This window comes from Schistocerca americana, chromosome 1 (genome assembly GCF_021461395.2).
Source record: "Schistocerca americana isolate TAMUIC-IGC-003095 chromosome 1, iqSchAmer2.1, whole genome shotgun sequence".
In the NCBI taxonomy this organism is placed as follows: domain Eukaryota; kingdom Metazoa; phylum Arthropoda; class Insecta; order Orthoptera; family Acrididae; genus Schistocerca; species Schistocerca americana.
Window position 1 is genome coordinate 778,637,869 of NC_060119.1, and position 13,912 is coordinate 778,651,780.

At 41.9% G+C, this 13,912-nt stretch overlaps 1 protein-coding gene across 1 annotated transcript in view; it reads left to right on the forward strand.

The window, feature by feature from the left end:
* Nucleotides 1-13,912, forward strand: part of LOC124594163 (transient receptor potential cation channel subfamily A member 1) — a 208,368-nt gene that overhangs the window by 32,993 nt on the left and 161,463 nt on the right. Inside the window, exon 8 of the mRNA XM_047132522.1 lies at nt 13,426-13,604. Coding sequence (XP_046988478.1) covers nt 13,426-13,604 — 179 coding nt within the window. The remainder of the gene's footprint in view (nt 1-13,425; nt 13,605-13,912) is intronic.

Consider the following 13,912-nt stretch of genomic DNA (forward strand, 5'->3'; position numbering starts at 1 on the left):
GGGAACAGAAAGAAGTCACAGGGGGCCAGGTAAGGTGAATAGGGGAGATGGGGTTACACTCGCACTTTTTCCTTCTCCAGAAAGCCCATCGTTCTGGCAGCCCTGTGCGCAGATGCATTGTCGTTATGCAGCGGAAGGTGCCCACTCTTGGACTTTCGATGCTGTGACTTCCATGTGGCGATGACTTTTGGAAGACAATCGTTCACGTACCATTCAGCACTGACTGTACGACGTGTATCCAAGGTCACAGAGGTGAGATGTCCGATCTTTGTGAACAAAGTTGCCACCATCTTTTTCCCAGAGCTTTTGTGGGTGGTTCCTCCCCTGGAAAGCACCACACAGAAGACTGTCTCTTCGTTTCAGGGTCATAATGTAGACCCACGTTTCATCACCTGTGACGATATTGTAGGTGTCTTGGGACTTCCCTCCATTGAATTTTTCCAGCATGAAACGAAACCAGTCCACTCTCGCCTCCTTTTGGTTTTCTGTCAGGGAATGTGGCACCCAACGGGCACATCTCTTAGTAAGGCCTAAGTGATTATGAACAGTGGTCTGTGCTGCTGTTGATCCAATATTTAGGGTCCCTTCAATGTCTCAAAATGTAAGATGTGGATCTTCTTTGATCATTTTCCTCACAGCATCAATGTTTTCAGGAGTCACAGCTGTTACTGGCCGACCGGGAAGAGGTTCATCTTCAATTGACTGCCGGCCCCTCGAAAACTCGCGAAATCAATTTCCAACTGTCGCCCTAGAAAGGGAAGCTTCACCAAAAACACGCAGCAAAGAAGAATGGCATTCTTCGGCATTTAAACCCTTTTTATAATCGTAAAAAGTCATGGCGCGAAAGTCGTGGCGCGACAGCACCATCCTGCACCGTCTCTGACTCGGCACGGCCTGTGCTTTCTTACTGCGCTGTGGGGGAATCACCGCTAGCCAGGGGCTGCGCGCGCACGTCCCAAGGTCAAAAAACATCGCTCTTTCGAATGAAAACAACCCCATTGTCCTCCGCCTTACGGTTTACGGGCTGCTAAAAACTTTCAGCATAGCCCTCGTACCATGCGATGGGCTTGACCAACCAAGATGGTCACATAACCCCTGGCAGTAATGCGACCTTCCAGAGTACCCATGGGGCTCAGAGAATACCACGACATGGCCGTCCAATCACCGAACCCCCCCCCCCCCCCCCCCTATGTTACACTCTTCTAACGTGAATTAGGCTGGAAGTTGGAAACAGTGTGAAATTAGATTCATCCAAACAAATGACTTCCCTCCATTGTTCCACTGTCTTCCTGTTACGGCCATTTGCATCACTTATGAGTGGTTTTGGAATTCCAACTCGCCCTCCAATTCCCAGCTGACCGGGCTCCCTTCGAGATGTTTTGATGCTGACAGGATACGCAAGTACAGCATTCAGCTCTGTAGTGATTTTTGCCGACTGCCAAACTATTGTTTTTCGTCAGAGCCTCTTCAAAGACAAAAATGTTCAAATGTGTGTGAAATCTTATGGGACTTAACTGCAAAGGTCGTCGGTCCCTAAGCTTACACGCTACTTAACCTAAATTATCCTAAGGACAAACACACACACCCATGCCTGAGGGAGGACTCGAACCTCCGCCGTGATCAGCCGCACAGTCCCTGACTACAGCGCGTCAGACCGCTCGGCTAATCCCGTCTTCAATCACAGTTTTTCCCGATTACTCAATACACACTTTCGTCCGCGTTGTGACATAGAAGATGATGTTTTTCCGCTTTCCCTGTATGCGGTCTTCGATATGGTGCCTCTTGAAACCCAAAACACTTCGACTACCTTGGTTATAGAAGCACCCACACGAGCATCAACACTCTGCCCTCATTCAAATTCACTTTGCTCCGACATACCACACTCACAACTCAACAACACTGTTCTGGCCTCGACTGACACTTGCAGCATATTGAGGACACTGCACACGTGCCGTTCGTGGTCAAATACAACAGAGCAGCCTGCAGGCTCCGGTAGCATCTGCATTTACGTCCAAGCATGCATTTCTCGTGGCCTTTCCGTACTTTTGTCCAACCCCATAGTCCGTGCAAGTCTGTAATTAATACTGGCAGTCGGATAAAGATGTTTGTTACAGCAGCGAGGTAAAACAGTCATCAAAGAACACTGTAAAAATTGTTTTCTATAAACGAGTCTGACAAATGTATAGAAGCAATATCATGTGTGGCCTGTAAATTTACCGCGTCAAAAAATCACAAGTATCGGAGAGATATTGCACTAAACGGCATTCATTATACCGAGGAACAGTACGATTACCGGTATGTTTGTGTTTGCAGTGTCTAACATCGTAAATCCCATCCAACAAATATGAAGATAGCTGAGAATACTCCCGATATGTTTTATTTTGACTTATGTTAAATGAATCGCACATCGGTAGGAACAGCAAGGTGTTTTCTGCTGTCAAAAGATGATATTTTCTATTTCCTCGTTGCTTATTTCCTGAATAGGAATGACGTCTTTATTTATAAATTAGGAACTTTTCATGACAATACAGCACCCGAAAAGCGGATCCGGTTAGATAAAGGGACTGGAGCCAACAAAAGTTGTCAAGCATCATCAATCCGTCAGTTCTCTTGACTGTACCGTAAAACTGAATGCTGCATTGTTTCACGACTCCTAAGTCGCCGCGAAGTAGTTTACAGCAAAGTACAAAGCTACAGCGATTGTTAAAAGTATTCTAGCACGTATAACAACTGCAAAAAGTTTCATTTTACGGCATAGGCACGCATCGATCCACAAGGCTGAAAGAAGTTGTTCAGTAGTTGTTCAACACTCCTATTGAAACTGAAGAAATCTAACAGAAGCTGTTCCAGTGTGATTCGCTGACTAATGAAGCGTCGGAAACAACTGCAAAGTTTTGACTAGATACTTTAGACAAGTGCTAATTCCATTAGATAAATTATCCCTTTTTGCAGAGACAGTACCAATAACAACTTCGGAGGGCTTCATAGACATGGCCAGCGGGATGTGTTTCACCAAATTAAAGAAGAACTAGGAAAAAATGTAGAAGGAATTGGATGCCATGCCCATTTTCTCGCCGGCCGCGGTGGTCTCGCGGTTCTAGGCGCGCAGTCCGGAACCGTGTGACTGCTACGGTCGCAGGTTCGAATCCTGCCTCGGGCATGGATGTGTGTGATGTCCTTAGGTTAGTTAGGTTTAAGTAGTTCTAAGTTCTAGGGGACTTATGACCACAGCAGTTGAGTCCCATAGTGCTCAGAGCCATTTGAACCAACCCATTTTCTCCACAATACTAAATCATGCGTTGCTGGACTCTTAAATGTCGACATTAAAATAATTGTCATGAAAATATTTAATTATTTTTCAATATACACGGTAAGGACAGAGAAGCTGAAATTGTTCTGCTTATACGTTGATGTCAATCATTTGACTCTTCTGTCACACTCAAAAACAAGATCACTGTCGTTAATACCCGCAGTTGAGAGAATTCTTAAGCTTTGGATTCCATTAAAACAATTTGTGGACTCCGAAGACAGGCCACCTAAAATAATTTCTGATTTTTTCAGCCATCCGATCATTGAAATTTATTTCATGTTTCTCCAGTCAAATTTGGCTCTGTTTGAAAAACAAACAGTAATAAGCGTTGAGAAGAATAGTGTCTCGATAGTTGAAGTTAGAAATTTATTAATCGACACTCAAAGCCGTCTGGACGAAAGGAAGAATGATAGTTTGTCTGAATAGAACGACTAAATTAGAAATGGATTAAGTCTGAAATCTATCTGCATATTACTGTTCTAATGTAGAGGCGTCTTTTCGTGTTCTTCCTGTTCATGTAAAGCGTCATAGAGGCGGAAAAGCTTATCAGACTTATCAGTAGCTACACGAGTGCGGGTAACTGCCTGAAAATCACATTGATGATTACTAGCAGTCTACTGAGAACGACATGGGGCTCAGTTCCTTCACACGATACTGCATAGCTATCTCAGCAGGTTAACATGTCTCTTACTGGGAAGAGACACAAAATAAGAAGGGTATGTAACTAGGAAACAAAAGAAAAATTCGGAATAGGAATTAAAATCCATGGAGCGAAATAAAAACTTTGAGGCTCGCCGATGACATTGTAATTCTGTCAGAGACAGCAAAGGACCTGGAAGAGCAGCTGGACGGAATGGACAGTGTCTTGAAAGGAGGATATAAGATGAACATCAACAAAAGCAAAACGAGGATAATGGAATGTAGTCGAATTAAATAGGGTGATACTGAGGGAATTAGATTAGGAAATGAGACGCTTAGAGTAGTAAATGAGTTTTGCTATTTGGGGAGCAAAATAACCGATGATGGTCGAAGTAGAGAGGATATAAAAAGTAGACTGGCAATGGCAAGGAAAGCGTTTCTGAAGAAGAGAAATTTGTTAACATCGAGTATATATTTAAGCGTCAGGAAGTCTTTTCTGAAAGTATTTGTATGGAGTGTAGCCATGTATGGAAGTGAAACGTGGACGATAAATAGTTCAGACAAAAAGAGAATAGAAGCTTTCGAAATGTGGTGCTACAAAAGAATGCTGAAGATTAGATGGGTAGATCACGTAACTAATGAGGAGGTATTGAATAGAATTGGGGAGAAGAGAAATTTGTGGCACAACTTGACTAGAAGAAGGAATCGCTTGGTAGGACATATTCTGAGGCATCAAGGGATCACCAGTTTTAATATTGGAGGGCAGCGTGTAGGGTAAAAATCGTAGAGGGAGACCACGAGATGAATACACTAAACATATTCAGAAGGATGTAGGTTGCAGTAGGTTCTGGGAGATGAAGAAGTTTGCACAGGATAGAGTAGCATGGAGATCTGCATCAAACCAGTCTCTGGACTGAAGACCACATCAACAACATGTAACTAGGAGTAACGAAATTAATAAAAGTCAATTGAGACGGATAATTTCCGTGTGTCTACTAATACTTGTTGCCGTATTTTATGGTCTATAAGACGCTATGGACTATAAGACGCACCTTAATATTTAAACAATTTCTTAAAGATATATTTTTACCATTTTTATTATTAGATTACAAAGCCAGACTAAAAATTCTTGTTTTCCTTTAAAATCCCTGAAAATCGTCATTTGAACTTTTTTATTCTTCTTCCTCTGCATCGTCATCGTTGTCTTCTACATATGTAAGATAGTCTTCACTGCCATCGAGAGCGTTACTTATGCCACACTTCTTGAAAGATTTGACAAGAATATCTTCTCTCACTCTAAACCACTGCAGTTTTATCCACTGACGCATATTTTTGATTACAAGTTGTTTTAAAGCTCCCTTCGGTGTGAATTCATATTGTGTTTCATGCATCACCCATTTGTTCCATCCGTCTCTCATACACACTGTAAATGTTTTATTTATTGAGACATCAAGAAGTTGCAATATTGAAATAAGTCCTCCTGGAATAACAGCAAGCTATGCATCTCCCTGTCTCAGCTTCTCGTTCACAGAATTTTTTAAATGACTACTGACTGATCTTGCACAAGAAGAGAACTCTTCTTTAATAAACCACCTTTCCTTCTCTCCCACTCTTTGTTAATCCATAATTTCATACTAGAGGCTCATCCAGTTGGGGGTAATTCAGAAAGTTTTGGCATTGTTTTGCGCTTGAAAATGATCGTTGGATTAAGTTTAGTATCGTCAGCATATCATGAAAGAACAACTGTCTAGTGCATTTATTTCATGTCCGCTTGTTTTTATAGTAACAGTTTTAGCTCCTTTCATGGCAACAGTTCTGTTAACACTAAATTGAAGACGGCACTGAAGCAAACATTGCCCGCTTAAGTGACGCTTCCGAAGGGATCGGAAATCACCTGATCTGTTGACATATTCATGCTCGAGAGTTTTACTTATAACTTATTTATTTGTCGAAAATAATGAATAATGAAAGTAGATGAATGTACAACTTACGACATTATGAGTCGAAAGTCATAAAACTGTTTGAATGTTTGATTTATTAAGCACAGCACAGCAGTAATGTTTACAAAGTGTATTTAACTGTCAAAATGGTGTTCACTAAACATGACTGTCATTTATATTTATCATCGCTTGAGGGCGTGGTATTGATAATAACTTCGTCGATGGTCATTTCCTTTCAAATGGTTCAAATGGCTCTGAGCACTATGGGACTCAACTGCTGTGGTCATTAGTCCCCTAGAACTTAGAACTACTTAAACCTAACTAGCCTAAGGAAATCACACACACCCATGCCCGAGGCAGGATTCGAACCTGCGACCGTAGCAGCAGCGCGGCTCCGGACTGGAGCGCCTAGAACCGCACGGCCACCGCGGCCGGCGGTCATTTCCTTTATTCCATTTTGTGTCCAATACTCATGCTCTAGCTGGTGCACTTTCCTGCATTAATCTTGCCAGTCCTGTGCAGTAATTGAAAGGAAATCAGCATTAACAAGATTCTGCAATCTTTCCTTCGACATATCACCAGTGACATTGTTCTCCCTGGAATTGTGTTACATTTTGGCCCGTGTAAAATCCGTCGGATTTAGATCGCAGTTGCAGGGCGGTAAATGGACTACTTTGTGGCCTCTGCTGTCAGTTATCTTATACTCGACGTACACTTTCACGGCTGATTTGTTTTTCTTTATTTTATCTAGCAGTTCAGCGTTCCTCATTGAGTCGTTGCAGTTCAGTTGACTGTTTCGCGACCACTCTGACATCGTAAACCTGAAATCATATTTAGTAGGCGTTCTGTCTAACTTCCTGCCGTAGTACGGCACATTATACATACAATCACTGAATTGGGTGGAATTCCATACACTCACTGAATTGGGTGGAATGTTAGGAACCACCATGTCTGCAAACACAACACCCCCCCCCCCCCCCCCATCCTTTTCAAGAAGTTCACAAGTTAGTGCAAACAATTCCTTGCATGAAACTTCCCGATAAATTAAAACTGTGTGCCAGACTGGGTTCCCATGTTCGATTCCGGGCCGGTATACAGATTTAATTTGTCAGAATATTTCAGTTCGGCGCACACTCTGCTACAGAGTGAAAATTCATTCTAGTTTGTTGCACTTGCAGCAAGTGCTTGCCGAATGTGTCATGTCGTGCAAGTTTTTCTCATGCTTACAGAAGTTGTGTGTGTTCCGTGCCGGCGCGAAAATATCAGTTCCGAAAAAGAGAATGGCACAAAGACAGACGGGTCGAAACAAATTTAACATTGGAAACCCTAAACGTAATTGGCACCACCAGTCAGGGAAGAACGAAATGAATTTAACAACCAAATTCTTTCGCCAGACAGGCAAATAAAATGGCAGTACAAATGTTTTTAAATTTGAGCTGATTTTTTAGTAAACATAAATGCATTGCATTTGTGGTAAAAGTAGTAAATACCGCTGGCAAAAATCGAAAAGCGAATAAAAGGCAGTCTCTTGGAGAGAGAAGCTGTGCCGCAATTTTGTTTCCTGTTATCGAATATTTGTTTATACAGTCGACAAGAGAGGTTCAAAATGCGACGTGCTCAAAGTTCTTAATCCAAGTGAAGTCCGTTGATTTTAGATAATTGAGTAGTGTTTTCTGATAACATTAATAGGTACCCCTCTAACATTGTCCTATTTTTTATTTTTGTGTTTCGTAATGATTTTTATTCATTAATAATAATACAACAACAGAGGCGACTGCTCTGGTTTTTTAAAATGACTGCACTTCTGCAACAAGTACCTGAAGCACGTTCCTGAAGTAAACTTGCCCAAGTGACTTGAAGAAGTAAACCTGAGCAAGTTTTTGTTCTAATGAAGCACTTAGCAAGTGCTTACAGAAGTTACTTGCTATAAAAATAAAGTGCATTCATAACTACTTAAGGATTGACAGTTCGGAAATAGCACAGGTGAGCGCGGGACAGAGTTGCCAAGTCCCGCACGGAACTCTCGCGTAATCTCATGTTTTATTCAACTCGCTCACACACACTAACTATTAGAGCTTTAAATGTGGAGCCGACTGTAATTCGTTATGAAATAGTTTCACTATGTGATGGTTTCATTTTTATTTTTTCTAAATGTCTACGTAGACAATAAAACGACAGTTTACAAGAAACAACTTTCCGACGACGTTATCAAATTTTCGACATGCGAAAAAGTTTCTTGTTATTGAAGTTAGGTGTACACATTATGCGAATGAAATGTCAAGAAAACATCAAATTTTCATCTGTTTCAAACCTTAGTTGTGTCGATGTCGCGCAATCATCTGCTCGCGTACAGTAGCGATAGGCAACAGATCTCTATAGATTCTATATTTGTAAATACCTGATATATTTCTGATATACATCCTTATTTCCAACACAACAAAAAATAAAATAATGTTTGTTTGGTATCTTAAATTGGGCAACATCTATTATGAGAAACAAAAACACTACAAAAACGGCCAATGTATTGCAGACATTTTGTATATTGCAATATGTATGCGCAGGTTGAATTCTAGAAATGTACTTTCTTTAGAATTAATATCTGATAATGCCGCCATATTAAAATTTCAAAACTTAGTGTGAATTAATTTTGCTATGCCAGTACTTACAAGTGCAAACTGCGCATTCCAAATGTGCAGCTGAATCCGTTTGTGCTGCATCTCTGGGTGCATAATGGTAAAACTCCACTGACATCACTCTCGTCGCTATTACAGACACTTGAAATTTCGCTGTCACTATTGTCGTTTAAATAGATAATCATCTCTTCCACTGAAGTCTCTCCAAAGCACCTTCATCCTGCCATGCTCTTTCCGTAATGTTGTGTGTGTGTGTTTGATGGCTTTCTTCCAGTCTTCAGAGGCAACATGAGTAATAGCTTCTTTAGTGCGTGCTTCTACTGCGGAGAGCGTAAATTATGGGTTGTTCCTGGCAACGTAACCTTTAATTTGGACCCATATCAACTCTATAGGGCTGAAGTGGCAGTGGTACAGTGGAAGCCGGACGATTGTACGCCCATATTTTTTTGCCAGTTCGGCGATTTCATATTTTGGAAATTGCAGTTTATGGAAATTTATTTTTTACATAAGCTCGACCTTCTTAAGGTCATGAGACACATTTACGTTACGACGCTCAAGCTAATCATTTCCTCCTTTCGCTTTGCCATGGTAGGTGCTTTGTCAACAGCAACTGAATCATATGGGGCATTGTCTAAAACAATTGTTGACGGTTTATCTAGGTTGGGTGTTAGAGCTTCTATGAACCACTTTGCGAATGTAATGTGGTTCACATCTTCATGATAATCACTTGTCTTCTTCGATTTAAAGAGAAGGAGACAGTTTGGTAGGAAACCTTGCGAGATGCCTGCATGCAGTAGAATCAATCTGCCCCACTTACCAGACGGCAGCCCCGGTAGCTGAGTGGTCAGCGTGACAGACTGTCAATGCTAAGGGCCCGGGTTCGATTCCCGGCTGGGTCGGAAATTTTCTCCGCTCAGGGACTGGGTGTTGTGTTGTCCTAATCATCATCATTTCATCCTCATCGACGCGCAGGTCGCCGAAGTGGCGTCAAATCGAAAGACCTGCACCAGGCGAACGGTCTACCCGACGGGAGGCCCTAGCCACACGACATTTCCATTTATACCAGACGGCATCTGCATTGTTCCTTTAATCGTGTTGTCTGCCCACCCCTGATTACCTACGTGACCAGAATTAACCCACGTTTCATCGAACCAAACAACTTCATTAACATTTATGCTAAATGTTTGTCTTAAAAACCGGCATCGCCATGCAGCAATATCCTCCCTTTCCAATAGCTTACAGCTGCAAAATTGTCCGTAGTGAAATCCTGCGTAGTGCAAAACTGTGAATTATGATGTTCGATTGCCCTGAAAAAGCCCTGATCCTTTAAATGTGACCAATAACTTCGAGAGTGTGGGATGTTCCTTTCTGCGATAATAATCGTAAAGATGACGACGAATGGTATCCTCTGCAAATGAACAGTTCCTTCCTAATTTTTACGACAGTGTTTTTGTTGATATTCAGTGCTGCTGCCGTTCTGTATACTACCTTGCTAACGGAGCGTTCTCCCTACCACTTCCGTCGCAGCTGTCAGTACTAACGTAATTTTGAACAGACTATCGTAATAGACTTTCGTAATAGTTCGCGTCTAGGAGCAGCATGACGTTCACAGCGCTCGGAGGCAAATGATTATCTTTCAAGTAGTGATGATTTTCTCCGCTTCTAGCAGCACTAGCGAAATTGTCAAGTTATCGTGACCAAACAGTACTTGCGGAGATATAAAAAGCTAAACTTACATTTTTTCGTGCGACTATTTTTTCGGCCGACTCTGCTTTATATTATCCATATGAAAATTGCTCAAGATATAATTTTCTATTACTTCGATTAACAGGACCGAAAAAGTTGTACAAGATGGCCTAGTTTTGTTTCTTTCAACAGAATATTGTCGAACATATTATGCATCAAATTTGCCGAAACCTCAAGGATGTACGTACGATAGTTCCGCAGTGGGTTCAAACAAGTGAATATCTCGGAAATACTATATTGGCGAAAATAAAGCTTCCCCAGTGTTCACTGAAACATGTGAGAATGTTTTCAGAAAATTTCACAAAAATCCTTGACCATGATGTGGGAGCTTTTTCCGAAAGTAAACCAACTGACATACAGGGTGGTCCACTGATCGTGACCGGGCCAAATATCTCACGAAATAAGCGTCAAACGAAAAAACTAAAAAGTACGAAACTTGTCTAGCTTGAAGGGGGAAACCAGATGGCGCTTGGTTGGCCCGCTAGATGGCGCTGCCATGGGTCAAACGGATATCAACTGCGTTTTTTTAAAAATAGGAACCCCCATTTTTTATTACATATTCGTGTAGTACGTAAAGAAATGAGAATTTTTTAGTTGGACAACTTTCCTCGCTTTGTAATAGTCACTAACATATGGCTCACAATTTTTGACGAACAGTTGGTAACAGGTATGTTTTTTTAAATTAAAATACAGAACGTAGGTACGTTTGAACATTTAATTTCGGTTGTTCCAATGTGATACATGTACCTTTGTGAACTTATCATTTCTGAGAATGCATGCTGTTACAGCGTGATTACCTCTAAATACCACATTAATGCAATATATGCTCAAAATGATGTCCGTCAACCTCAATGCATTTGGCAATACGTGTGACGACATTCCTCTTAACAGCGAGTAGTTCGCCTTCCGTAATGTTCGCACATGCATTGACAATGCGCTGGCGCGTGTTGTCAGGCGTTGTCGGTGGATCATGATAGCAAATATCCTTCAACTTTCCCCATAGAAAGAAATCCGGGGGAGTCAGATCCGGTGAACGTGCGGGCCATGGTATGGTGCTTCGACGACCAATCCACCTGTCACGAAATATGCTATTCAATACCGCTTTAACCGCACGCGAGCTATGTACCGGACATCCATCATGTTGGAAGTACATCGCCATTCTGTCATGCAGTGAAACATCTTGTAGTAACATCGGTAGAACATTACGTAGGAAATCAGCGTACATTGCACCATTTAGATTGCCATCGATAAAATGGGGGCCAATTATCCTTCCTCCTATAATGCCGCACCATACATTAACCCGCCAAGGTCGCTGATGTTCCACCTGTCGCAGCCATCGTGGATTTTCCGTTGCCCAATAGTGCATATTATGCCGGTTTATGTTACCGCTGTTGGTGAATGATGCTTCATCGCTAAAGAGAACGCGTGCAAAAAATCTGTCATTGTCCCGTAATTTCTCTTGTGCCCAGTGGCAGAATTGTACACGACGTTCAAAGTCGTCGCCATGCAATTCCTGGTGCATAGAAGTATGGTACGTGTGCAATCGATGTTGATGTAGCATTCTCAACACCTACGTTTTTGAGATTCCCGATTCTCGCGCAATTTGTCTGCTACTGATGTACGGATTAGCCGCGACAGCAGCTAAAACACCTACTTGGGTATCATCATTTGTTGCAGGTCGTGGTTGACATTTCACATGTGGCTGAACACTTCCTGTTTCCTTAAATAACGTAACTATCCGGTGAACGGTCCGGACATTTGGATGATGTCGTCCAGGATACCGAGCAGCATACATAGCACACGCCCGTAGGGCATTTTGATCACAATAGCCATACATCAACACGACATCGACCTTTTCCGCAATTGGTAAAGGGTGCATTTTAACACGGGTAATGTATCACGAAGCAAATACCGTCCGCACTGGAGAAATGTTACGTGATTCCACGTACTTATACATTTGTGACTATTACAGCGCCATCTATCACAAAGCGAAAAAGTGGTCCAACTAAAACATTCATATTTCTTTACGTACTACACGAATATGTAATAAAAATGGGGGTTCCGATTTAAAACAACGCAGTTGATATCCGTTTGACCTATGGCAGCGCCATCTAGCGGGCCAACCATAGCGCCATCTTGTTTCCCCCTTCAAGCTAGACCAGTTTCGTTCTTCGTAGTTTTTTCGTTTGATGCTTATTTCGTGAGATATTTGGCCAAGTCACTATCAATGGACCACCCTGTAGAATGGCCCCAAAATTTTCTACAGCATGAATGTTTCATGAGAACACTTCCCGGTGAAGCCTTACTACTACTACTGTAAATATTCAGATTTTATTCATCTACTCTTATAAGGCCCATAACTTGTATCTGTATTATTAGTACTTCAGTCATTTGGAAGTCTATTCTACCATCATCGGCTTATAAAAATTAGACCATAATGAACGAAAATTAATCTTAATTCCAACTAACATTAAAACAACTACATTATATCGCCTTTCAAACAGGGATTTGCATGCAATGGTGTTACCAGTTTTTACTCAGTTATATTTCGGCCTTAACTTCTGTCTTTCCTTTTCGTTCTCGAAGCCATTGTTATTATTTCTGTTAAGATTCCCAGGCAACAGACAATGCCAAGAGTTCGTGACAATCGGCGGTACAATATGAAAGAAAACGCAAGGAGGGAAAAGCTGTTACGGTCGTTAAGTACTGTTTGGCGTTAGCCTTCTAAGTTAGTAGTCTGCTTGTATATCTGAGGCACATATTTCGATGGTTTGCGGGTGACTCAGTTCCTGCTTAATCAAAAGTCAATGTCAATCTGCGCCGGCCGCGGTGGTCTCGCGGTTCTAGGCGCTCAGTCCGGAACCGCGCGACTGCTACGGTCGCAGGTTCGAATCCTGCCTTGGGCATGGATGTGTGTGCTGTCCTTAGGTTAGTTAGGTTTAAGTAGTTCTAAGTTCTAGGGGACTGATGACCACAGATGTTAAGTCCCATAGTGCTCAGAGCCATTTGAACCATTTGAGCCATTTGTCAATCAGCACTTGGTGGTTACGTGAATCACGCTCTTGATATAGATTACAATTACTGCATAAAAACTAGTTCTTAAAAATTGTTCGTTCTTCTTCCATAAATAACGAGTGTACTCCTTTCCGTCTAACAGGCACAGTCCAAATCTCAGCTGTTACAACTGCTGAACGAGAAGGATAACACGGGATGCTCGCCTCTGCATTACGCCAGTCGAGAAGGTCACATCCGGAGCCTCGAAAACCTCATACGACTTGGCGCGTGCATTAATCTGAAGAACAACAATAATGAAAGTCCATTGCATTTTGCTGCGAGGTGAGTTTCGTCGCACTTACAAAATATGATTTTGCTTTTGCGCCATTTTTATTTTATTTTCTTTTTTATTATTTTAGCCATGAGGCTTCTGAGTGGTTTCGTACGGCCCGCCTTCCTCTATTATTTGTCTACCCTATAGCTTTTACCCTCTGTTGCTTCCTCTAGAACCGTGGAAGTGGTTTCCTGATGTCTTTGCACATGTCGTGTTATCATGTCCATTATTCTTGTCAGTGTTTTCCATAAATGTATCTTCCTTCACCGACTCTGCAGAGAACCTCTTCATTACTTATCGTATCAGTCTACCTAAT